The sequence below is a fragment of the Arachis ipaensis genome, chromosome B6, assembly GCF_059453495.1.
Source record: "Arachis ipaensis isolate K30076 ecotype BB chromosome B6, ASM5945349v1, whole genome shotgun sequence".
Classification (NCBI taxonomy): domain Eukaryota; kingdom Viridiplantae; phylum Streptophyta; class Magnoliopsida; order Fabales; family Fabaceae; genus Arachis; species Arachis ipaensis.
In genome coordinates, this window is record NC_142441.1 from 145,526,575 (window position 1) to 145,554,318 (window position 27,744).

The 27,744-nt window shown below is 35.3% G+C and overlaps 2 protein-coding genes and 1 pseudogene across 2 annotated transcripts; 2 read left to right on the forward strand and 1 right to left on the reverse strand.

The window, feature by feature from the left end:
• Nucleotides 1-3,949: 3,949 nt before the first annotated feature.
• On the reverse strand, nt 3,950-7,825 carry LOC107647494 (wall-associated receptor kinase 2-like). Its single transcript, XM_021105698.2, has 3 exons — nt 6,829-7,825; nt 5,284-5,445; nt 3,950-5,169 (listed from the first exon to the last, which is right to left on the reverse strand). Exons 1-3 carry the CDS (start codon nt 7,706-7,708, stop codon nt 3,959-3,961), a joined length of 2,253 nt encoding a protein of 750 aa, XP_020961357.2. The 5' UTR covers nt 7,709-7,825; the 3' UTR covers nt 3,950-3,958.
• A 439-nt stretch (nt 7,826-8,264) lies between these two features.
• On the forward strand, nt 8,265-8,912 carry LOC148563055 (putative arabinosyltransferase ARAD1 pseudogene; annotated as a pseudogene).
• A 10,863-nt stretch (nt 8,913-19,775) lies between these two features.
• Nucleotides 19,776-24,503, forward strand: LOC148563056 (uncharacterized). Its single transcript, XM_088491136.1, has 3 exons — nt 19,776-22,055; nt 22,311-23,399; nt 23,667-24,503. Exons 1-3 carry the CDS (start codon nt 19,776-19,778, stop codon nt 24,501-24,503), a joined length of 4,206 nt encoding a protein of 1,401 aa, XP_088347262.1.
• The last annotated feature ends 3,241 nt before the right edge of the window (nt 24,504-27,744 follow it).

A 27,744-nucleotide genomic window follows, 5' to 3' on the forward strand; every position in this document is an offset into this window, starting at 1 on the left:
ACATGGGCCGGGTGAAGACGGGTTTAATGTAACCCAGACCCGGCCCGAAATATACACCGGGTCTATTTATTAGACCCGAACCCGACCCTAGATCCGATGAAACCAATACACTTTCGGGCCACAATTATACCGAGTGAAAACCGGGCTGTTAACATTACATTACATTGATACCTTCTTGTAAGCTAGCATGTAAAAATATCCAAATTTCCAAAATTCCAACCATTATTTGACATGGTAAAATTTATTTAGAAAAATATAACAAGAACCAACCCTTCTTCAAAATTAAAGCATAACCACAATCAATACTAATATTGTCTAATAACACTAAATATTTAAATCAATACAAATAACACAATATTATGCATTAGTCTAAAGTCTTATGCATTCTAAACATAAAATATTAACTTATAGTCTTATAATGACTACTAATATAAAATATTAAGGTTTACAATACTTAAATTCCACGTAAGAATAGCCATGATCCATCACTAATAACACAAAATATTAATTGTGTATGATGACCAGGCTATTGAGCCGAGTTCGGATGACTCGAGCTATGCCTCGGACCTAACCCGAAATAATGCCCGGGTTTATTTTTGAGACCCTTACCCAACCCTAAACCCAGTGAAATCATACCAAATTAGCCGCTAAAATATTTGAGACCGGACTGAATTTTCGAGTCGAGTCGGACCATGTGCACCCCTAGATTCTTGTTTGAACCTGTGTTGAATTTTCTCAACAGATATAACTATGAAGGTATGGAATTTTAAATTTTTATTTTTAAATATTAAAATAACTTTAATAGTTTTATTATAAATAAAAGGTATACCAGAAACACGTCTAGTTGTCTAAATCTCACTCATTATAAAAATATTATATATTTGTCTAATTGTCTTTATCGTATATATTTTGATTTGTACGGAAGTCAAATCTAAAAGTTATATCTAATATTTTATATTTATACATTAACTACATTGACTTGTGTAAAGAAGACTAGCCTAAAATTTATATCTAATATTGCTTTTATGAAAATATTTTCATTTTAACTGATTTTTTCATGTAATATGTTAAATTTATACTTTTTATATGGGTAAAAGATTATATTCCGTAACGGATTTGGTTATTACTTTGTTTTATGTCTCTAACAAAGTAAAACTGCAGCTTTTCATGAAGTTATACGTCAAATTATTTCTTTGTAAATTTATTTCATTTATCCTCTAAAAAATCCATGGGTATATTTTTTTTTTGTTTGAAAAATCTATAAATCTATTGTAGAATTCTTTGTAGGGTACTCTTATCAAATGCTCATAGATATTTGTTAAAGTATACGTGGCTGAAAATGTCAAATTTACTGCTAATTAATTAAAATTCTTTTAATCTTTTAAAATAATTTTAAATCTTATTTAAAACATAATTAAATTGAAAATATTAAGAGATTAGTACATGTTTAGTGAAAAAAGAGTTAGTTAGCATTGACTTAAATACAAGAGATAAATATAAAAGAATATTGAACACCTAATATTTCTTATTGCAATAATTAATTATACATAAAATACTAACGCTATTTTAAGAACGAGAGAACTGTAACAAATTTTTTAAAAGAATTATTTGGTTCTTTTTTTAGACTAAATAATAATGCTTATACTATGTGTATATTAAAATTAATTATTAGTCTAAAATATATATTAAAATATAAATATACATTAAAAATAAATTAAATTACACATATATTTATACACAAATTTATTAATAATTAATTTTAATATAAAAATAATATTTTTAAAACCATCGATATGCTAAAAAAGTATAAGTATATATTTCTCGTTAGTGAAGATGCTAAGTGAATGCTATACGAACCCGGGCTGTTGGGGATTATATAGCAATTAGCAAGTCTATGAATCAGTAATATTAGAGACCCAAATTAATTTAAGTTGGTTAAATAATTAACTCACTCGTATATTTAAATAAGTATTGAGAATTCAAATTTTTCTTTTTAAAAAATATCATAAACAAAAAAAAGTATTAGAGATATAATATCTAAAATTATTTTATATAATACAATATTTATAATTTTATACTTATGGCATTTATAATTATATATTTATTATTTCTAAAATTATATAAGTATTTTAATAATAATTAATAAATATTAAATAAGATAATTTAAAAAAATTTAAATCAATTTTTTATAAACAATTATTGCTATGAATTTGTTTAAGCTAAGAAAAGTCAAGTAAACAAGCGTGAGCGACGACTTCACATCCGACAGTGTTAATAAGTCTGAACGTGTTTTATACTTATTTATTGGAAAATTATGACATATCCGGAAAACTCTTCTTTGTACGTACAATTATTTTCCCAAACATTTTTGACTGACTTTGCAGCAAGTGAAGGATGATTTTAACCCTTTCCGAAATGTTTTCTTACAAATGACCAACTTAGAAAGAAGGCTAAGGATTTGGTGACCTCTCTAAGAGAGGAGCACTAATTGCCTTCTCAAAATAAATATAAAATTTATCCCATTCTTCTATTTATTTTTTGTTTTAAAATTTAAACCCATCGCAAAATAATTGGGCTGTTAAAATTAAAAAACAACTCTACATTTTCTTTTCCTTTCCTACATCATTTCTTAGTGCTAATATTGGATTGAGAGCCTGCCTTGGTTGACTCGGCTTGCATTGTCATTAGATCCCAACAAATCATTTTGCCCGAAACATACATAAAAAGACAATACATTTATGACTTTTTAGTACTAACTTAATACTGTTCTAGATCCTATTAGACGTGATCATTTTTTCTTGATACGGGTACATTTCATAAAATAAAAAATAAATAGAAGAATTTTAATCCATGCATTGTTACAGAATATCAATACAACTCGTGCATTATTATTACAACTCTATTCACGTTTAGCTCTAATTGTTGCAATAATCTATTCTTCATTTCTTCTCCTTACCTTACTCTTACAAATAGCCACCATATATGGAGACTCTTTTCCAGTCCTTCGTCTCCTATTTGTAGTAAAATATTTTTCGTTTTCGCTTCATTTTTGTCACGAATCTTTGTTTAATTTTTTATGGGAGACAAATATTTGCGATGGCAAACTGCAAACGGAACTGTAGCACGGTGATGGTTGTTAGTTTCTCTTCTCTTTCTCACGGTGAAAGTGTGAATATGATTTTTGAAAAAATAGAATAAAAGAAAAAGAATAAGACTGTGATTAGTGATTACATTATTGGCCAATGAGTAATAGCTCAAATGGTATAGTCTTCCCATACTCAATTAAGAGGTTGCGGGTTCGAGTCTCCTATCTTAAAAAAAAAAAAATAGTGATTACATTAGTGACAGTTAAAAAATTACATATATAAATGTCACTATATTAATGAATGGAGACCCTTAAAATTTGGGTCATAAATCAAGTGTAGTTAAATGATTAATTTGGTGTAGTGATTGCATAAAAATAATCCTAAATAAATGGTCTCGCACACTGACCATTGTTTCGATGAAGAAAAAGATTCTTCTATTAGAGTGTTTTTTTGTAATTGTTATACCTGTAATACAAAAAAATTTTAACTTTGACATTGAACTTTTTTAACACATAAAAATTTTTAAAGTTTTAGACTTGTTATTTGACTTCTTCTTTTAATTCTTTTTTTTTATTCTTAATTCTTCTTTTTGTTATATATATTTTTTTGTTTTTTCTCTTTTTGTTTTTTCTAGAGAGAAAAAAATAGAATAAAAAAGATGAATTCAGTTATTAAAGTTTTTATTTTAGAAGCAGCATTTCTATTTTTTAAAAGATAGAACTCTACACAACAAATCTTAAGCATAATTCTAAAAAAGAAAAACAACCACCAACACAATCACAACCAGACAAAACAAATACCATAAAGGTTTTTCACCGTCATCTTCACCCATCAGAATATCACTTTAGTATGTGTGTGGTAAGCTAGCATTATCACCTTCCATCTGCTAAAGCAATTACCCCTTCTTGATCCCTGATGATACTATCATAATTTATATTTTGATGACTACTACTACTGCTATCACCATACTCATATCCTTTCGACGATGATGATATAGGAAGTAAGTGCTGCGTCTCTTCAAAATTTTTGTCTCCACTGTTAACCCATTGATGCTTTGACATTCTCCTTATTCCCTCCAATTCCATTGCCACTTCCTTCATGCTTGGTCTTTCTTCTCCTTTAAGTCTCAAACACTTTGCTGTAATATTAGCAACTTCCACAATCTCTTGCTTGTTTTCTTCATTCAAGATTCCATCTTGAAGAGTTTCAAACAAGCAATTCTCTTCTAGGCAAGATAGAAAGTAGATAGAAATATTTGTTTTCTCTTTCGACTTCCCCAACAAAAGAGGTTTCTTTCCTGTAAGAAGCTCAGCCAGCACAACACCAAAACTATACACATCGCTTTTCTCAGTTAATTGGCTAGTTTGCATGTACTCTGGATCCAAGTAACCAAAAGTTCCTTGCACCATTGTAGCTAGTGCAGTTTGATCCAATGGAACAAATCTAGAAGTTCCAAAGTCAGAGACTTTAGCAGTGTAGTCTTCGTCTAAGAGAATATTAGCACTTTTAACATCTCTGTGGACAATTGGAATGGAAGCAGATGAGTGAAGATATGATAAAGCTCCAGCCGCCTCTGCTGCAATTCTGAGACGATTTTTCCAGTTAAAATGATTTCTCTTCTTTTCATTATGGATGAAATCAAAGAGTGTACCATTGCTTACAAACTCATAGACTAGCAGAGGAACTTCTGTTTCTAAACAACAACCCAAAAGCTTCACCACATTTCTGTGGTTAATTTTAGAGACAACAATCACCTCATTGATGAATTGCATAACTTGGCCAGGATCAACTATTTTGGACTTCTTGATAGCAACAATTGTGTTATTCTCTAGAACTCCTTTGAAAACCGTGCCATAACCTCCCCTGCCAATGATTAACTTCTCGTCATAGTTGTTAGTGGCTTTCTTTAATTTGTCAGCAGTGAAAATTTTAACATGGGATGACTCTTCTCCTTGTTGTACTAAAATATGACCGCCGTTTTGCTCAAAAAACTTTTCCTTCAGTTTGATGAGTTTTTTCTTTTGGTGCGCTAAGTATAGCAAACAAGTCCCTACGAAAATAGCTATGAATCCTGCACTTGTACCTGCATGTAATCTGTTGGATACAATTCTTCAATTTTCTTTTACAAAATAATTTACGTATTTGAATATAAATATCTGACTAAATTTATAAACGTAAACGTGATTAAATTTCTTACCAATGACAATATGTGGAAGGAAATTTTTCTTGTGGCAACCATCTTCCTTGGTACCATTTCCAGATTGCCCCTTAGGACAGAAGCATGTGTAGGATCCATTTGTATTGTGACAATTATGGTCACTTACACATGAATGTTGTCCTGTCTTGCATTCATCAATGTCTGCACATTCAGAGAAAATAAAATGATCAAATTAAACAAAAGCTATGAGACTTTCACAGATTCAAACTAAACATAGAGTTCAAACTTTGTTATTTAGTGAATAATTATCTAATTTCATCCCCCCCCCCCTTTTTTTTTTGTAATTGAACAATATAATAGTTTAAGAGAAGTATAATACTACATGCACAATAGGAAATAGTATATACAATGAGTTATAGGACGGGTTTTTTTAGAAGTTATGTGCTTGTTGTTTTGTGTAAGATTCTCTATTGTTATTAGTATTAATGGAAATTGTTCAAAGAATAATATTTTTCGGGTAAAAAATGAGATAATTAATAAATAATATTAATTAATTTAAATATATATAAGATAAAAACAAAAAAAGTATTAATTACCTAAATATTTTTTTAACTTGTTGTGTACATTTATTATTCAATTCATGTGTGATTAAGAACTCTTTGTACAATAAATAATTCATTATTGCATATAAAAAATTGTTTAATTTTATTTGTAAGGTCTTTTGTAACAAAAGAAAAACTACTTTTGTAATAATAATAATAATAATATTAAATTTTCAAGTAAAAGAATTGTTAAACATATCAGTTTGAATTAAATATTTTTCTACAATTATATGAGTGTGATATAGTCCAAACTCTAGCTAGATAAGTTGAATAACTTACTAAGAAAAACACATCTTATGTCTTCTTTTAAATTTTGCCTTTCCTCAGTAAATTCAAAACACTCGACCCGTAAAATAATGGGAGCATGAGTGCATTAGGGTTCACATAATTAGTCAAAAATGAAAAATCGGATCACTGTCCTATCAAATGGTCTAAAAGTAATCGTTTAGACTATTAAAGATAGGTCAAAATCAAATTTAAAATATTTTATCTATTTTTTATATCAAAAAGAAAAAAAATTTAGTTTATATACAATCTCATCTGATATAGAAGTGTGAACATAACATTAAATCAAAACAAGTCACGGAACACCAAAAATGATGATGGTATAAAAGACATTTGGGATCAAGTAAGTATTAAAAAAAAAATAGAGCTTGACGACAAAAAAAAAGTTTTGGTTATTTTAAATATATTCAATATATAAAAATTTTAAAAACTAACATTTACTTTACTTATAAATTTTTTTTATTAGTGTACTTAAAATAATTATTAGCAAGACTTAGAAAAAATTATACATTAAGAATTAAAAATAAAATTGATGATGAACTTAAAATTAATCCGAATAATAAACAATAATTTGTTAACAATGTATAAATATTAAATTAAATAGTCTCTCTCTCTCTCTCATCATCAAGTCTCAAAGTATTATAGCAATCACCAAAATCATTACATAAATAGAGGAAGATAAGTACTTATTAGTTACCTATGCAGCCAAGAGGGTGGTAAGGATTTCCTTCAAAACCTTTATTGCATTGGCATATGTAACCATATCCAGTAGGGACAGAGTCATTACGAGTGGTGTTTCCCTTGCAAGCGTAACTGGTACCTCTTTTCCGAGAAGCTTCACGTGTTTCATCTCCAACACTCCAATCAAACACCACAGGGAATTCCTCAAAAGGCAGGTTTCTCAAGTGTTCCCTGTAAAATGTGTAGTTTTCTTTTTTGACAACAAAAGAATAGCTGCAGTTGTTGAATCTCCAAGTTTGGCTGAAATTGTAAAAGGAAAATGACTTGACAAAGGTCATCCTCATTTTAGGCGGAATATCCACCTGACAACACCCAATCCCAGAACAATGTCCATCCTCAACTTCCATAGAACTGCCATAACATCTTGTTATGCACCCTGTTGAATATGTTGCATTATCGTCGTCTTTGTAGGAGCTGTGAAGATAGCCATAGGTGTCGCAACCTACACTAACGAACTTGTTGTCTTCACTAGAAATGGTGAAAGAAGGAATATCTATGGAAACTCCTCTATAATAATGACCGTCACGACAAATCCTTGAGATAGGAATCGACATGTCAACTTTAGCCTGGGAAATTTTTATGTCTAAGACTTTGATATTTCCCCAGTATAAAGTTGAATTTGGGCATGTCAGCTCAAACGAACTTTGCAAGAAACAGCTTTTATGGGGGACGGATGATGAGTTCCCTATGCCAAATGGATATGGAACTCGGACACCACCACAGTCGCTTCTGCATCCTTCAAGGGTTTGATTATTTCCATCATCTGCTGCAATTGTTGCTAGAAGGACTAGTGCAACAACTATTAAGAGTAGTACTACTGTGGCCTTCAACGTCATGATGACTCACACCACTCACAAGACACAACTAAATATTAGAATTTCAAGTGTCAGTAGCCGTGAGGAGAAAATGGCTATGGCCTATGGGGGCTCTTTCTTCTTTTTATACTTCTCAACAAGGCGGGGTGATCAAATTTGTTATATAAAGTTAATTAAAAAAAAACATATTATATATAGCATATTAGCAAGTTTCTAAGAAAACGCCCCTCGCGTAATTTTCACACAAAAATTGACTTAGTTTTGGGTGTTTGCTATGGTACGATGATAAATTCATACGTACTGATACGTTTAAAATATAGACAAATAACAATAAGACATGTAGAATTTATTTTTCACATCAGCATTTAATTTTTTCTTTTTTAAATATATAATATATCACCACTTTTACTAAAATACTCTTTTAATTAAATAAAAATAAAAAAAATTATTTATTTAATTTTATAAAAAGACTTAAACATCCCTCCTTTATTCCTAAACGCAAATTCTAGCAACCATCTTCTTCGTAATCTTCGTCACTTGTGCACTCTTCAATGCCTTCCCGAACCGCCACACCACCATGCTAGAATCTGAATCCGACGACAACTCCGCCTTTGACATGACAGTAAATTTTGCCTCTGCCAGTCAACCCTGCTCCGACGCCGCCGCCATAACCACTGCAGATTTCTCGTCCTCCGCCATTAAGGTTTACATGTATGACCTTCCCATTCGGTTCACCTACGGTGTCATCACCACCCGATCCGCCTCCCGAGGCGGCGGCACGCCACAGAATCTAACCTCGCTGAGCTACCCAGGACACCAGCACATGGGAGAGTGGTTTCTGTTCCTGGACATGAACCGTCCAGAGTCAGATCGGATAGGGTCACCGGTGACCCGGGTGATGGACCCGGAAGAAGCGGAGCTGGTCTACGTGCCGTTCTTCTCGTCGCTGAGCCAGATGGTGGCGACGAGCCAACAAGGCGATGGGTCGGAGGCGGCATACAGTGACGAGGAGACGCAGAAAGCGCTGGTGGAGTGGCTGGAGGGGGCAGAAGTACTGGCAGAGGAATGGAGGGAGGGACCACGTGTTCACGGCGGCAGACCCCAAGTCGCTGTTGCATGTGTGGATAAGGTGAAGAATAGTGTGCTTCTTGTGGTTGGGTTTGGGAGGTTGAGAGGTTCTCTGGTGAAGGATGTGGTGGTTTCTTATCCTCATAGGATGTGGTGAACGAGAGGGTTTTTGAACCCAGATGAAGAACAATTTTAGTTTTTTGTTTTTTAATATATTTAATACAGAAGAAGAACAATTTTAATTTTTTATTTTTTTAATATGTTTTTGTTTTGTTGTTTCAATTATTTGAAATTATAAAATTAGGATTAATTGAATTCTAAAATTTGATTAATTTAAAAGAGTATTTTTGTCTAATCAAATAAAGAAAGGATGTTTAAGTCTTTTTATAAAATTAATTAAATAAATATTTTTTATTTTTATTTAATTAAAAGGGTGTTTTAGTAAAAGTGGTGATATACTATATATTTAAAAAAGAAAAAATTAAATACTGACGTGAAAAATAAATTCCACATGTCTTATTGTTATTTGTCCATATTTTAAACGTATCGATACGTATGAATTTATCATCGTATCGTAGCAATCACCTAGTTTTGTCCTTTACTTGTGACAACTGTCCAATAAATAATTCACACTCTATACGTATATGTATGTGGAGACATTTTAATGAAGATTAACGTAGAGTTAAGGGAAAATGTTTAAATAACTAATAATTTTTTTGATTGATTGTTTACGGTATCTCCCAACCCGATAGGTCAAGAACTAATTCGTCGCGGATCAGAGCTCTATTTAAGGGTTTGTCGCTGGCCAATGGAATAACTAATAATTTTGACAATGTTTCTTACCATTAATTTTCAAAGCAATAATCATCCCATGTGTATTCAAAAAGTCAATAATAAAAATTAATTATTCGTATAATGTTGGGACATAAATTCATAGTTCATTGATTTGATGATTATTTTTAAAATTCATATATCATTTTTTTTCCCAAAACGATTTCATATACATCAATACGGTTGTGATGCGGACTGCTATACCGCCTATACATGTAATGATGACAACCATATAATTTGAAAGCTTTCGATCCCAAGTCAAGTCAAGTCAATAACTCCCTTCGTAACTTGTAGCATGGGCAATTGTAATATATATGGACATGTTTAATGGTGAAAGATGAAGCTTCTTTGCGAGATCAGAAATTCAGAATGACCAGGTTCTTTCAGGTATATATATGCATAGAAAAATATGTAGTACGGTGGTAGAAAATTAGAGGGGAAGTGTAGGGGTTGAATATTCATTCTTTTTGGTCGAAATTATATTCTTCGCGTTAGAAAGCTTCTCATTTTTGAAGCTATGTTTGTGAATATGACACGGGGATCTTCTCAAACTTTTTTCTCAATTATTATGATAAGATGTAATTTTTTTTATCATATATTTTATATACAAAAAATATATATATATATATATACAAAAATATTAAATAATAAAAAATTATACTTGACAAAATAAATAAATAAATAATTGAGAAGATTTATTCTTCTATAAAAAATATTTTCATGGATTTTAGATTATATTTGATTTTAAATATAGAATAAGATATAATACTGAGCATAATATACAAAGGACAACAATATAAAAATTAGCATTTTATATTTTATTTGGTGATCAATTAAATATAAGAAATAATAAATTATAAAAGTTTAATTTACTCTATTTTTTCATACAAGAAATTTAAAAAAATATATAATGATAAAAAAAATATAATTATATGATAGAAATAGTAAAACTAAAAAAATTAGAACTTTTGTTAGTGTTTCTATATCCTTATCAAAAAAATATAAAATACACTAATTTAATATTTTTTGATATAATATCTATACTCATATTTCATTTATCAAATATAATTTTATATCTTATATACTTCAAAAAAATTAGAATGGTCTTATCTATTAAATTTAAATTTAAAAAGTTAGAAAAAAAGGTGACAATAAATAAAAAAGGAAAATATTTCGTGTATGGAATAAATAAGAATTTCTCTTTCATAGCTTATAAATGTAATAGTGATACACACAGTTTTTTAGAAAATTTCTCTCATCTAATAAAAATTGTCACTTCCTTTATGTTTGGTCTTTTTTCCCCTCTAGGTCTCAAACACCTTGCTGTAATATTAATCAGTAACTTCCATAATTTTCTGCTTGTTTTTTTCATTCAAGCTAAGATTCTAACTTGAAGAGTTTCAAACAAGCACTCATCTTTCAGGTAAGATAGAAAGTAGATAGCAAGAATTACTTTCTCTTCTGACTTCACAAATGAAAAAAAAAACTTTTATTTTAATAAAAAGTTCTGTCAGCACAACACCAAAGCTATATGCATATCACTTTTTTCAGTTAGTTGACTAATCTGCATGTACTCTGAATTCAAGTAACCAATAGTTTTGATCCTTACACCATTGTAACTAATGCAACCTGATGATCCACTGGAAAAAAATCTTAAAACTCTAAAATTAGAGATTTTGGCAGTGTAATCTTCGTCTAAGAGAATGTTAGCACTTTTAAAATTGTTGTAGACAATTGAAATGGAAGCAACTAAGTGAAGATATAATAAAGTTTCTGCCACTTTTGTTGCGATTCTAAGTGAGTGAAGATATAACAAAGTGGTATCTAGAGCTCTGGTTGTTTATTTCTGTGCTGATTAAAAGGAGGAAAATACTCATGGAACGAATATGGTTAAATTGAATTTCCAAAATTATTCAATTTGGAAGACCCTCATGGAAGACATGTTGTATAGCAAGGACTTGTATGATCCTGTGGACGGGGATAAGTCCAAAGGTACCAAATCCGATGCTGAATGGAAGAAGTTGAATCGGAAGGCAGTTGCTTTGATTAGGCAATGGCTTGATCTTAGTGTGTATCCATATGTTGACACCGAAATGAATGCCGAGAAGATGTAAAAGAAATTGAAAGAGTTATATGAGAGGAAGAATGTGCAAAATAAAGCATTCTTGATTAGGAACCTTGTCAATATGAAGTATATTGAAGGTAAATCAATGCCGAAGCACTTGAGCATTTTTAGAAGACGAGATGCGATTTTTCTTGAAGACCAAACTATTGAAGACTTGGAGAAGACAGATAAGCCAATAATAACTGTTAGACGTTCTGCTGTTGATGAACCTGGTCCCTCCACTAGACCTCCTATTGATGGGGGAGATGTACAAGTTGATAATGATGATGATGATTTGCATGATGAACCTACACCTCAACCTGAGGTGCCAGATGTTGAAGTTCTACCTGAACCACCAGTTGAGCCTGAATTGAGAAGATCTACTAGAGAGCGTCATCCTTCTCAGAAATACTCTCCTCATGAGTATGTGATGAACACTGAGACTGGGGAGCCAGAGAGCTACCAAGAAGCTATGTCTGATGAGCATAAGGAAGATTGGTTGAAGGCCATACAAGAAGAAATAAATTCCTTACATGAGAATCATACGTTTGAATTGGTGATGCTACCTAAGGGTAAGAGAGCATTCAAGAATAAATGGGTATTCAAATTGAAACGGATGAAAATGTCTCACGGCCAAGGTACAAAGCTCGATTGGTTGTGAAAGGCTTTGAGCAAAAGAAAGGTGTTGATTTTGAGGAGATTTTCTCTCCAGTTGTGAAGATGTCCTCTATTCGAGTTGTGCTTGGATTGGCGGCTAGCTTGAATTTAGAGGTTGAGCAGCTTAATGTGAAGAGTGCATTCCTTCACGATGACATAGATAAAGAAATTTATATAGAGCAACCAGAGGGTTTCGAAGTTAAAGGAAAGGAGCACTTTGTATGCAAGTTGAAGAAGAGCTTATATGGGTTGAAGCAAGTACCAAGGCAGTGGTACACGAAGTTTGATTCCTTCATGGAAGGTCATGGGTATAGTAAGACTTCTTCTAATCATTGTGTGTATGTTAAGAAATTCTCTAATGGTGATTTTATAATTCTCTTGCTTTATGTTGATGACATGTTAATTGTTGGTCATGACACTAAGAAGATTGAAAGTCTTAAGAAAGACTTGAATAGATTCTTTGCTATGAAGGATTTGGGTCCTGCAAAGAAAATCCTTGGCATGAGTATCACTCGTGACAAGAAGAATGAAAAACTGTGGTCGTCGCAGCAGAAGTACATTGAGAAGGTTTTAGAGAGGTTTAGCAAGAGTAATTCCAAACTTGTTAGTACTCCACTTGCTAGTCATTTCAAGCTGAATTCGCAGCAATATCCTACAAGTAAGAAAGAGAAAGCAGAAATGAAGAAGATTCCATATGCATCTGTAGTTGGCAGTTTGATGTATGTTATGGTTTGCACCAGGCCGGATATTGCTCATGCCGTTGGAGTTATTAGTCGGTTTCTCTCTAATCCTGGCAAAGAACACTGGCAAGCGGTGAAGTGGATTCTCAGATACGTTAATGGTACTTCTAGAGTTTGTTTATGTTTTAGGAGTGGCCAACCTGTGTTGGATGGTTACACAGATACAAATACGGCTGGGGATCTTGATTCAAGGAAGTCTACTTCTGGTTATCTGATGACTTTTGCAGCGGAAGCTATGTCGTGGAAATCTCGACTTCAGAAATGTGTTACTTTGTCTACTACAGAGGTAGAATACATTGCTGTTATTGAAGCTTCTAAGGAACTCTTGTGGATGAAGAAGTTTCTACAAGAGTTAGGCATCAATCAAGAGAAGTTTGTATTATTTTGTGACAGTTAGAGTGCTATCCATCTCAGCAAGAATTCGACGTTTCATTCCAGATCGAAGCACATAGAGGTGAGGTATCATTGGATACGTCAAGCGCTTGAGATGAAGTCATATGCACTTGAGAAGATCCATACTGATGATAATGGTTCAGATATGATGACTAAGAGTTTACCTGCACTGAAGTTTGATTCCTGCAAAGAGAAGGCGGGCTTGGTGGAGTAGTCTATCCCCACTTGAGTTGGTGAGGGGGAGATTTGTTGGTGGGTCCCCAACTAAGTGGGGCCCACACATATTAAAAACAAAACAAAAAAAATAAATGAAGAAAGCATCAAAAGCCATGGTGAAAGGGAGAGAGAGTTAGAGACTCTCACTTTTGAAAGGAAAAGGAAAAAAAAAACAAAGAGCATCGGCGACGAAGGGAGAAGAAGAATTTAGGGGAAAAGAGCAAGTCTTTTTTATCCGATTGAATTGGTAAACTTGCTCCATTTCTTATGAAATTTTAGTATGTTATTCCTGGTGTAGAGATGAATATTAGGATATAACTTTCTAGTTGTATTGCCTTCTCTTTTACCTGATTTGAGATACCCACTTTGTGGAGGGTTTATGTTGATTCCATCAGTTTGGTAATGTATTTTGTTGATTGTTGAGATACTGGTACACGAAATCATGATCGCACACTTTTCACACAACTCCGTGCAGCTGACCAGCAAGTGCACTGGGTCGTCCAAGTAATACCTTACGTGAGTAAGGGTCGATCCCACGGAGATTGTTGGCTTGAAGCAAGCTATGGTCATCTTGTAAATCTCAGTCAGGCGGATTCAATTGGTTATGGAGAATTGATAATTAAAAGATAAACAAAACATAAAATAGGATAGAGATACTTATGCAATTCATTGGTAGGAATTTCAGATAAGCGTATGGAGATGCTTTGTTCTTTCTGAACCTCTGCTTTCCTATTGCCTTCATCCAATCATTCATACTCCTTTCCATGGCAAGCTGTATGTTGAGGGATCACCGTTGTCAATGGCTACCGTCCGTCCTCTCAGTGAAAATGGTCCAAAATGTGCTGTCACCGCACGGCTAATCATCTGTCGATTCTCACTCATGTCGGAATAGGATCCATTGATCCTTTTGCGTCTGTCACTATGCCCAACACTCGTGAGTTTGAAGCTCGTCACAGTCATCCCATCCCAAATCCTACTCAGAATACCACAGACAAGGTTTAGACGTTCCAGATCTCAAGAATGCTGCCAATTGATTCTAGCTTATACCACGAAGACTCTAATATCTCGGACTCGGTCCCCTGTATTAGATATCCAAGAGATATGCATTCAAGCTTGTTTTCATGTAGAACGGAGGTGGTTGTCAAGCACGCGTTCATAGGTGAGAATGGTGATGAGTGTCACTTGATCATCACATTCATCATGTTCTTGGGTGCGAATGAATATCTTAGAACAAGAATAAGCTTGAATTGAATAGAAAAACAGTAGTACTTTACATTGATTCATGAGGAACAGCAGAGCTCCACACCTTAATCTATGGTGTGTAGAAACTCCACCGTTGAAAATCCATAAGTGATAATGGTGTTCATTGGCTTCGGCCCCAGAGGAGGAACCAGAATAACTAAGACGAAAATACAATAGTAAAAGGTCCTATTTATAATGAACTAGTAGCCTAGGGTTTACAGAAATGAGTAAATGATGTAGAAATCCACTTCCGGACCCACTTGGTGTGTGCTTGGGCTGAGCATTGAAGCTTTCACGTGTATAGGCTTCTCTTGGAGTTAAACGCCAGTTCTGGTGCCAGTTTGGGCGTTTAACTCCAGCGTTTGTGCCAGTTCTGGCGTTTAACGCCAGAAAAGGGTCTCTGACCGGCGTTTTGACGCCAATTTGGGCCATCAAATCTCGGGCAAAGTATGGACTATTATATATTTCTGGAAAGCCCAAGATGTCTACTTTCCAACGCAATTGAGAGCGCGCCAATTGGACTTCTGTATCTCGAGAAAATTCTTTTCGAGTGCAGGAGGGTCAGAATCCAACAGCATCTGCAGTCCTTTTTCAGCCTCTGAATCAGATTTTTGCTCAGGTCCCTCAATTTCAGCCAGAAAATACCTGAAATCACAGAAAAACACACAAACTCATAGTAAAGTCCAGAAATGTGATTTTTATTTAAAAACTAATAAAAATATAATAAAAAGTAACTAAAACATACTAGAAACTACCTAAAAACAGTGCCAAAAAGCGTATAAATTATCCGCTCATCAGATACCCTAGTGCTACTAGGAAGACTGATTGTGTACCCATTATTCTAATAGTGGAAGATTTTACTAGACTAGGTTTCGTGGAATTTTTGTCCCTCTTTTGGGAGTTTTTTCACGTTAAAATTCTGGTGTTTGATTATTTAATTTCTGCCATTATATTTGCTACTTGGAGTATCTTTGGTATTGCCTATTTAATTGCACATGTTGTGCGAAAATTATTTTTGGTGCTTCTGCTGTTAGACAGCTTCTTGTAGGGGTGCACATGGGCCGGGTGAAGACGGGTTTAATGTAACCCAGACCCGGCCCGAAATATACACCGGGTCTATTTATTAGACCCGAACCCGACCCTAGATCCGATGAAACCAATACACTTTCGGGCCACAATTATACCGAGTGAAAACCGGGCTGTTAACATTACATTACATTGATACCTTCTTGTAAGCTAGCATGTAAAAATATCCAAATTTCCAAGATTCCAACCATTATTTGACATGGTAAAATTTATTTAGAAAAATATAACAAGAACCAACCCTTCTTCAAAATTAAAGCATAACCACAATCAATACTAAAGCATAACCACAATCAATACTAATATTGTCTAATAACACTAAATATTTAAATCAATACAAATAACACAATATTATGCATTAGTCTAAAGTCTTATGGATTCTAAACATATAATATTCTTTTTAGTAGTCTTATAATGACTACTAATATAAAATATTAAGGTTTACAATAATTAAATTCCACGTAAGAATAGCCATGATCCATCACTAATAACACAAAATATTAATTGTGTATGATGACCAGGCTATTGAGCCGAGTTCGGATGACTCGAGCTATGCCTCGGACCTAACCCGAAATAATGCCCGGGTTTATTTTTGAGACCCTTACCCAACCCTAAACCCAATGAAATCATACCAAATTAGCCGCTAAAATATTTGAGACCAGACTGAATTTTCGAGTCGAGTCGGACCATGTGCACCCCTAGATTCTTGTTTGAACCTGTGTTGAATTTTCTCAACAGATATAACTATGAAGGTATGGAATTTTAAATTTTTATTTTTAAATATTAAAATAACTTTAATAGTTTTATTATAAATAAAAGGTATACCAGAAACACGTCTAGTTGTCTAAATCTCACTCATTATAAAAATATTATATATTTGTCTAATTGTCTTTATCGTATATATTTTGATTTGTACGGAAGTCAAATCTGAAAGTTATATCTAATATTTTATATTTATACATTAACTACATTTACTTGTGTAAAGAAGACTAGCCTAAAATTTATATCTAATATTTTGCTTTTATGAAAATATTTTCATTTTAACTGATTTTTTCATGTAATATGTTAAATTTATACTTTTTATATGGGTAAAAGATTATATTCCGTAACGGATTTGGTTATTACTTTGTTTTATGTCTCTAACAAAGTAAAACTGCAGCTTTTCATGAAGTTATACGTCAAATTATTTCTTTGTAAATTTATTTCATTTATCCTCTAAAAAATCCATGGGTATATGTTTTTTTTGTTTGAAAAATCTATAAATCTATTGTAGAATTCTTTGTAGGGTACTCTTATCAAATGCTCATAGATATTTGTTAAAGTATACGTGGCTGAAAATGTCAAATTTACTGCTAATTAATTAAAATTCTTTTAATCTTTTAAAATATTTTTAAATCTTATTTAAAACATAATTAAATTGAAAATATTAAGAGATTAGTACATGTTTAGTGAAAAAAGAGTTAGTTAGCATTGACTTAAATACAAGAGATAAATATAAAAGAATATTGAACACCTAATATTTCTTATTGCAATAATTAATTATACATAAAATACTAACGCTATTTTAAGAACGAGAGAACTGTAACAAATTTTCTAAAAGAATTATTTGGTTCTTTTTTTAGACTAAATAATAATGATTATACTATGTGTATATTAAAATTAATTATTAGTATAAAATATATATTAAAATATAAATATACATTAAAAATAAATTAAATTACACATATATTTATACACAAATTTATTAATAATTAATTTTAATATAAAAATAATATTTTTAAAACCATCGATATGCTAAAAAAGTATAAGTATATATTTCTCGTTAGTGAAGATGCTAAGTGGATGCTATACGAACCCGGGCTGTTGGGGATTATATAGCAATTAGCAAGTCTATGAATCAGTAATATTAGAGACCCAAATTAATTTAAGTTGGTTAAATAATTAACTCACTCGTATATTTAAATAAGTATTGAGAATTCAAATTTTTTTTTTTAAAAAATACCATAAACAAAAAAAAAATATTAGAGATATAATATCTAAAATTATTTTATATAATATAATATTTATAATTTTATACTTATAGCATTTATAATTATATATTTATTATTTCTAAAATTATATAAGTATTTTAATAATAATTAATAAATATTAAATAAGATAATTTAAAAAATTTAAATCAATTTTTTATAAACAATTATTGCTATGAATTTGTTTAAGCTAAGCAAAGTCAAGTAAACAAGCGTGAGCGACGACTTCACATCCGACAGTGTTAATAAGTCTGAATGTGTTTTATACTTATTTATTGGAAAATTATGACATGTCCGGAAAACTCTTCTTTGTACGTACAATTATTTCCTCAAACATTTTTGACTGACTTTGCAACAAGTGAAGGATGATTTTAACCCTTTCCGAAGTGTTTTCTTACAAATGATCAGCGTAGAAAGAAGGCTAAGGATTTGGTGACCTCTCCAAGAGAGGAGCACTAATTGCCTTCTCAAAATAAATATAAAATTTATCCCATTCTTCTATTTTTAAAATTAAAATTCTTCTATTGATTTTTTGTGTTTTTTTTTGTTCACTTGATTTTTTGTTTTTAAATTTTAAACCCATCGCAAAATAAGCAATAAAATTTAGATATGAAAGTGAGATGAGTGATATACTTTAATATTGTAATTTTTAGTGTTTTTTAAAATTGTGAAAGGTACACAAATCGAGAATTTCGATTTGTGTTTAAAAAATTTAAAAAATTTGGGATACATAAACTGAAAGATCTGATTTGTGTTTAAAAAATTAAAAAAATTTGAGGTACACAAATCAGAGGGTCCGAATTCTATACTTTAAATTTTTTAAATTTTTTTTAACACAACCAATTCATGTACCTCTCACAAATCGAACCGTCCGATTTCTATACTTCTAACAGATCGGACGATTCGATTTATACTTCTCTAATTAAACAATTCCACATTTAAAAATAAAACTCTAATAATTCACATTTAAAAAAATACTATTACCACTCCAATATCAAAAACAAAAATCCCGCAAAATAATTAGGCTGTTAAAATTAAAAAACAACTCTACATTTTCTCTTCCTTTCGTACATCATTTCTTATTGCTAATATTGGATCGAGAGCATGCCTTGGTTGACTCGGCTTGCATTGTCATTAGATCCCAACAAATCATTTTGCCCAAATCATACATTAAAGGTCAATGATTTATGACTTTTTAGTACTAACTTAAATACTGTTTGATATGGTCACCATTAATACAAATCATAACCGACCATCATCATAACTCGTCTTTGCCGTTATTGATCGGCCCTTATGAATTATAACTCGGCAAAATTAATTATATCATAACCGACGTCTCAAACGGTATGAATAAAGTCGGTTACGAAATCAATTATCAAGAACGGTCAAATAATCATCTAGAATATAACGGACGATTAAATATCTATAAAAGTAAGGTAAAGTATCTTTTTCTCATTCATTCTGAACTGAACACTAGAACTGACTTAAGCATCGGAGTGCCTTTGCAGGTACACTCCACCCCCTCTGTATTGCTCGTGCTCTCATACCTACAAGGAACACCAGAAGCTCGGACCCTGAGGGACAGACGTCCAACCTTGCAGCATATAGCTCGGCTGACTTCCAGAAATTAAGGCCGAGCTATTTCTCAAGCAAGATCAATTGGCGCCCACCGTGGGGCCGAGGAAATCGTATTTTTTCTTTTGGTCCCATCACCTTCGCCTGCACCCATGGCTGACGCACCACCTCCCTCATTGTCCGAACTTATGCGAATGGTAGCTGATCTACAACAAGCCAATCAGCGAATAGCTGACGAAAACCAAATAATGGCCGCCCAAATTGCTGAAATAAATCATGCTCGGATTGAACACAACGATACTCATCGCCAACGAGCGGAAGACGAGGAACATCAGTCCCAACCGACCCATGTTTCAGAAACCACTCAACGAAAAGAGCAGCAGCCCGAGGACGAGAAAGAAGAGTCCGAGGACCCTGTAGGCCCCTTCACAGAAGAAGTAATGAACTTCGAACTGCCAAAGAGGTTCACTCTGCCATTGACCCTCACGCCTTATGATGGACTCGGAGACCCGAGAAAGTTCCTAAAGAAGTTCCGATCAATAATGATCGTCAATGGTGCATCAGATACAGTTTTATGTCGTTGTTTTCCAAATTATTTAGACGGTCTTGCACTTGATTGGTTGTATGCTTTGCCTGCAGGTTCCATTTCTCGCTTTCATCAGTTGGCGAAGTTATTTGAGGAGCATTTCGCCGGATCTGCATTATACTTGCACGATTCTGATTACCTGAACACTATCAAGCAAGGACCAAACGAAAGCTTAAAAGACTATATGACTCGGTTTACCAAGGTCGCAATCAGCATACCAGATCTCCACCCGGAAGTCCATCTGCACGCAATTAAAAGCGGCCTCCGACCCGGGAAGTTTCAGGAGACGATTGCAGTAGCAAAACCGAAAACTCTAGCAGAATTTCGGGAGAAAGCAAAAGGACAAATCGACATCGAGGAACTCAGACAAGCTCGGAAGTCTGACAAGTCACACTTCCGTGAAGAAGATAAGAACTCATCCATTAAAAAAAAATTTAAACTAACACCTCGTTTTGATTCTTACACACAGTTCAACACTAAGAGGGAAGATATAATAAAGGAGATCTTGAACTCCAAACTAATCAAGCCACCAAGAAAGGCTGGCACATACCAGGATGCAAAGAACGTGGACAAGTCAAAGTACTGCGCTTTCCATCAGAAACATGGCCATAATACCGATGATTGTGTGGTCGCCAAAGATCTTTTAGAACGACTAGCAAGACAAGGACACCTAGACAAATACATTGGTGGTCACATGCAAAAGCGTGGCACTAGTTCCACAACAAACGATCTCCCTGACCAAAACCGAGGAAAAGAGAAGGCATCTTCAAACCAATATGAAAGACCACGAGGTATAATCAATTGTATTTCAGGAGGATACGCAAGTGGAGGATACTCAAGATCGGCAAGGAAAAGATCATTCAGAGCAATATGCTCGGTAGACGGACCGAAACAAGATGCACCAACCACTAAACAACAACCAGAAGTCACTTTCACACACGCCGACTTTAACTCCAACATACAAAATTTGGATGACCCAGTGGTAATCACACTCCAGCTAGGAGACCTATTGGTGAAAAAAGTCCTCTTGGATCCCGGGAGCAGTGCTGATGTTCTGTTTTACTCCACATTTCAAAAGATGAAGCTCAGCGACAACGTGCTACAGTCCACAGGAGGCGACTTGGTCGGCTTCTCAGGAGAACGAGTTCCAATACTCAGATCAGTGTGGTTACAGACCACACTGGGTGAGCAACCCTTTTCAAAAACTAATGATATTCAATATTTAGTAGTCGATTGTTTCAGCCCATATAACCTTATTCTTGGCCGACCTTTTTTGAATAAATTCGGCGCCATTGTATCCACAATTCATCTCTGTGTAAAGTTTCCAGTGCAGGGCAATCAGGTCGCAACAATCCATGGAGACCATAAGGAGGCGCGACAGTGTTACAACATCAGTATGAAATTCCAAAACCGTTCAGCACAACAAGTCAACAATGTCGACCTCAACCAGAAGGAAGGCACACTGGCCGACCTCGACCCAAGAGCTGATTTCCTCGAGCGCCCCAAACCATCCGATGACTTACAAAAAGTATATTTTAATAATAACCCTAAGAAATTTACATATGTAGGTACATCAATCAACACGGCCGAGTTACAGACCATAACATCCTTCCTACAAGAAAACGCCGAGCTTTTTGCCTGGAAACCTGTTGACATGCCCGGCATTGACCCACAAGTCATCAGTCATAAACTAGCAATAAACTCGTCAGCCCGACCAGTCCAACAGAGGAAACGAAAACTCGGCGAAGAAAAAAGGAAAGCATCACTGGAGGAAACACAAAAGCTCATCAACGCCGAATTCATCAAAGAGATCAGATTCACTACCTGGCTAGCCAATGTGGTAATGGTAAGGAAACAAAACGGTAAGTGGCGCATGTGCGTCGATTTCACTGATTTAAACAAAGCATGCCCAAAGGATTCTTACCCTCTACCGTCCATAGACTCTTTAGTGGACAATGCATCGGGCTACGCTACTTTAAGTTTTATGGACGCGTATTCAGGGTATAATCAAATACTCATGCACCCCTCCGACCAAGATAAAACCGCTTTTATCACTGATTTCGGCAATTATTGTTATAAAGTTATGCCATTTGGATTAAAGAATGCAGGTGCAACTTACCAACGTCTTATGGATAAAGTGTTCGCCAAACAAATCGGCAGGAATATCGAAGTTTATGTCGACGACATGGTCGCCAAGACAAAAACCGGAGATAACCACATCACAGACCTAGCAGAAATATTCGGCCAAATCCGCAGATACAACATGCGCCTCAACCCCGAGAAATGTGCCTTCGCCGTTCAAGGGGGTAAGTTCTTAGGCTTCATGCTGACGTGCAGGGGAATAGAGGCAAACCCAGACAAATGCCGAGCAGTGCTAGACATGGCCAGCCCCAAAACAGTAAAAGAAGTTCAGCGCCTCACAGGACGCCTTGCTGCACTTTCCAGATTTGTTCCCTGTTTAGCTTCAACTTCTGTTCCTTTTTTCCAAACAATAAAAAAGAAAAGTAAATTCGAGTGGAACGACGATTGTGAGAGGGCCTTTTTAAAATTAAAAACAACACTCTCACAACCGCCGATTTTACAAAAACCCCTACAAGGGGAGGATTTATTTCTATATTTATCGGTTACTGATTGGGCAATAAGCTCAGCCCTTGTTACAGAAAGAAACAAAGTTCAGCATCCAGTGTACTTTGTTAGCAAAACTCTACAGCATGCCGAACTTAATTATCCAAGGATTGAAAAGCTCGCGCTGGCACTCATATTCTCGGCGCGACGTCTCCGACCTTATTTCCAAAGCCACGTTATCCATGTCAGAACAGATCACCCACTAAGACAAGTGCTATACAAACCAGAAGTTGCAGGGCGACTAATTAAATGGGCAGTCGAATTGTCTGAGTTCGACATCAGATACCAATCCAGAGGACCAATCAGGTCACAATTCCTGGCAGATTTCATTGCCGAACTTACCATACCATCTGAAGAAGATCATGCAAAACAATGGATTTTATTTGTCGACGGCTCCTCAAATCAAGAAGGATGTGGTGCAGGAATTCGTCTTGAGGCCGACGACGGATTCATATTGGAACACTCAATACACTTAGCTTTCAAAGCAAGCAACAACCAATCCGAGTATGAAGCACTACTCGCCGGACTCAGACTTTGCTTAGACCTTCAAATATCGACGATCAAGGTATATTGTGACTCTTTGTTAGTCGTACAGCAGGTAAATGACCTCTTTCAGGTAAAAGATCCTCTACTCTCTAAGTACCTGCAATTAGTAAAGAAACTTTCAAAGAAATTTATCAAATTTGAAATAGAACATATACCTCGAGAACAAAACCAGAGAGCAGATCTCTTATCTAAGCTCGGCAGTACTCAGTCCACGCTAACCACACTACAATAGTTCACAATAACATCACCCACTGTTACTCTGATAAACGTATTAAGTGTTTCACAGGAAACAGATTGGAGGAGGGACTTCATACAATATCTAGAAACAGGTGTTGTACCAGAAGGGGTCGAAAACAGCAAAAAATTTCGACGGCAAGCATCCTTCTTCACAATCCTCAATGGAGAACTGTATCGAAGAGGTTATACTCGGCCACTACTCAAATGTCTCAACAAGTCCGAAGCAGAAACAGCTTTAGCCGAAGCACATGAGGGAATCTGCGGGACACACACAGGAGCTCGGAGCTTAGCATCAAAGGTCCTCCGGGCTGGGTTTTTCTGGCCGACTTTAACCCACGACAGCAAACAGAAAATCAGGACATGCAACAATTGCCAAAGACACGCACCCCTGATACACATACCTGCCGAACAGTTACATCACGCAGACATCAGTTGGCCATTCAACCAATGGGGTCTAGATATACTCGGGCCGTTCCCTACGGCACCGGGCCAGGTAAAATTTCTTATTGTCGGAATTGATTATTTCTCCAAATGGGTGGAGGCCCAACCTTTAGCAAAAATAACATCACAACAAACAATCACATTTGTTTGGAAGAACATTATTTGCCGTTTCGGCATACCTCAGCATATTACAACTGACAATGGTCGCCAGTTTGCCGATCAAAAATTTCAAGCTTTTTTGCAGAATCTAAAAATAAAACAACACTTCGCCTCTGTGGAACATCCCCAGACGAACGGCCAAGCTGAAGCCGCAAACAAAGTCATCTTACATGCACTAAAGAAGAAACTAGACGAGGCTAAAGGACTCTGGGCCGAATTAATACCTGAAGTACTTTGGGGATACAACACCACCCCACAAACATCAACAAAGGAGACACCATTCTGATTGGTATATGGCTCAGAGGCCATGATACCCCTGGAGATCTCCCAGAACTCTATCCGAACTTATATCGACAATCAGGACGAAGCTCGGAAATCCGAGCTCGATGTCATCGAAGAAATAAGAGACATAGCCACATTGAGGCAACGCGCAGCGCAGCAAGCTATAGCTCGACAATACAACAAAGCGGTGAGAAACAGAACCTTCGCCACAGGAGATCTAGTTCTCCGCAAAACCGAAAATGCTCGGAAACTACCAACACATGGAAAGCTCGCAGCCAATTGGGATGGCCCATACCGAGTTTCCAAAGCACTCGGCCAAGGAGCATACAAATTACAATCACTAGATGGTAAACTCTTACCTAATACATGGAATGTATCTTCCTTAAAGAAATTTTATAGTTAACAAGACAGGGACAGGCTTGTACTCTTTTTCCTACTACCAAGATTTTATCCCAAAGGGTTTTGCTTGGAGAGGTTTTAACGAGGCTAGCCTACCTGCACCTTTGTATGTAAAAGGTTCAAAACAATTCCAAATATACAAGAGATGAACAAATGTCCTATCCTTTCTATTATATCAAATCGATCTTATCAAACTATCAATCCAGCTCGGACATATGCCAATACTCGTCCAAGCTCCAAACGCCAATTATCAAATAACTCTAAAACGCAAATAAACTCGGAAATATATCCGAACAATGCAAACAGCTTTTTACAAAAAGCATCAAATTTTCAAACAAGTCAATTTTAAAAGGCTCAAAAAACAAGAGCCATACTGTTATCCGCTTACAAAAAACAGTCAGATTACAAGAACAAAAAACAAATTCACAAAAGTCTTTTCATAACAACCTAAACATTATCGGCCGCATCTTCCGCATCCCCATCATCATCAATCAACTGACCATCTTGAACTATTTTCCCAGGATCCATACCAGATAAATCGGCATCCGGAACCAAAAACTCTACCTGCAACCTTGCCCTTTCAAAACCTTCAACAAACGAGTCCAAAATCTCATCCGCCTTTTTCTTCTCCAAATCCTTAAACTGAGCAGTCACCTCAATCAAACGACTTTGCATGTTCACCAGATCGCTTTCCTTCTTCTTCAAATCCTCGACATCCTTAGCATAACTTTCCTTAGTCTCCTTCAGCAACTTCTCGATCTCAGTCAAACGAGCTTGAAGCTCAGCAGCAAGATTCTTACATTTAACCAACTCCTCCTTCAAAACAGATACCTCACCTTTCTCAGCAGCCACTTCCTTATGTTTCAATTCCTGACTTCGACCCAGACTTGCAAGGCGCAGCCCAACAACCTAGAGGGCAAAATAAACTCATAACAAAACCAAAGGAAAAATAAGGAAAACATCAGTAACTTATTACCTGCATATATTGCCCAACAGCTATATCCCCGACCTCCTTGGCAAGAGTCACATCAGCCGACGATTGGCAATACTCATCCACAACAACCATGTAAGGATACTCCTTTCCCCACACCGAAAACGCCTCACTTTCCTCAGAAATCTCGTGCAGCCTTTTTTGATTCCCCATAAAAGCCTGTAACTCTTCAAGAGGAACCCCAAACTCCTTCTCATTAGAATCATCTGATAATTCCACAAGCTCGGACTTCTTCCTCTTCTTCGCGATAACTTTCCTCCGCCCTTGACGAGGCTACGAAACCTCGCCAGTACCAACAACCTTCTCAGCATTAGATGACGACACCTCTTTCTCCAAATTTTTATTTTTAAACCGCATCCTCAACGATGCAGCAGACACGCCAGGATACTTCCCACCTGAAGAAAACATATCGTGTTAGAATTCTTCAGCAAGAAACACAGACATTAACATAAACCCTAGAAACTCACCTAGATACTCTACAACAGCACCCTTATCCTCTTCCCACTTCAGCAACTCATACATCGACATCAAATTTTTTCGATCAACATTCTCCACCAAAAACTCTATCAGACACTCATTCCTCGGCGATATAACCTCCGGACCGAGTATATTTTGCGGCTCCGAGCACCAGAAGAGGGGAAATTTCTCAGCAAGGTTTTCATCAATAAAAAATGGAAACTCCTCTTCTGAACTCCTAACTTTAAAATACATCTCCTTGAAGTCTTTAAAAGAAGACTTGTACAGTTTAAAAATCCCAAATCCCGGAGTGCTATTGAAGTTTACCCAACCTCCCTTCCAAACGCCTTTAGCTTGAAATAAAGAAAAGAACAAATCCACAGACGGCACTTCCTCCAGAAACTCCATCAAAACCTCAAAAGATCGAAGGAAAGCCCACCCATTTGGATGAAGCTGTGAGGGAGCACAGTTGAGCTGCTTAAGAACTTGACACTCAAACTCCGTAAACGGAAGCCTAACCCGCAACTCTTCAAGCACACAGCTATGCATGTAAAAGAACCCAAACTCCCACTCTCGGTGATAAACCCTATCATCCACACTACACGGTAACAACTCCACCTTGACTCCGGAACCTACCCTCACTATTTTATTCACATCCACCTCCCTCACCGCGGCTTCATCAGAAAAAAGTGACACCCGTGATTTAACATCTTCCCCTACCCAATCATACGACCAATCCACCCTATCCTTTTTCTCTTTCTCAAACCCCATTAGATCGAAAGGCAGTAGCAGAAGAAAAGAAAGAAGGAAAAACACAGGAGAAAACACAGAAATGGATCAGAAAGAGAAAAGGAGACTCATACCTCTCTTACTCATTCTCCAAAGAAGCAAGCATATAACCAACAGCCAACAAAACACCCAGAAAAATCTGAAGAGATTCGAAGAATTAAAGGGACAAAATGTTCCAAATAATCACCCCCCACTCCCAAAGCCACATCAAACAGTGAACCAAACATTGGGAAACCGCAAAAATTAAATGCAACCATTATTCCTTCTCTTTCATCAGGAAATAACGGACACGACTCCCCACGTACCCACATTTCAAAACACTGAACCATCTTTTAATGAAGTAAGTTGATCTGGGGGCTCATCCACTAACCCACACAAGCCGAGTTATAACTCATCAAAAAGTAAAGCTCAACCTGCTTCATTAAAATCCTCCTCAGGCTAAGCTTGGGGGCTGTGATATGGTCACCATTAATACAAATCATAACCGACCATCATCATAACTCGTCTTTGCCGTTATTGATCGGCCCTTATGAATTATAACTCGGCAAAATTAATGATATCATAACCGACGTCTCAAACGGTATGAATAAAGTCGGTTACGAAACCAATT

What these genes read in the sequence shown, in the direction of transcription:
- LOC107647494 (XM_021105698.2), bottom strand. Translation starts at nt 7,708, where the DNA reads ATGACGTTGAAGGCCACAGTAGTACTACTCTTAATAGTTGTTGCACTA. An exon ending in CCACCCTCTTGGCTGCATAG is followed by an intron (nt 5,446 to 6,828) that starts GTAACTAATAAG and finishes CTGAATGTGCAG; the next exon opens with ACATTGATGAATGCAAGACA. An exon ending in CCTTCCACATATTGTCATTG is followed by an intron (nt 5,170 to 5,283) that starts GTAAGAAATTTA and finishes GATTACATGCAG; the next exon opens with GTACAAGTGCAGGATTCATA.
- LOC148563056 (XM_088491136.1), top strand. Translation starts at nt 19,776, where the DNA reads ATGGCTGACGCACCACCTCCCTCATTGTCCGAACTTATGCGAATGGTA. An exon ending in GGCTAGCCAATGTGGTAATG is followed by an intron (nt 22,056 to 22,310) that starts GTAAGGAAACAA and finishes TTTGGATTAAAG; the next exon opens with AATGCAGGTGCAACTTACCA. An exon ending in TTCAAATATCGACGATCAAG is followed by an intron (nt 23,400 to 23,666) that starts GTATATTGTGAC and finishes AGTGTTTCACAG; the next exon opens with GAAACAGATTGGAGGAGGGA.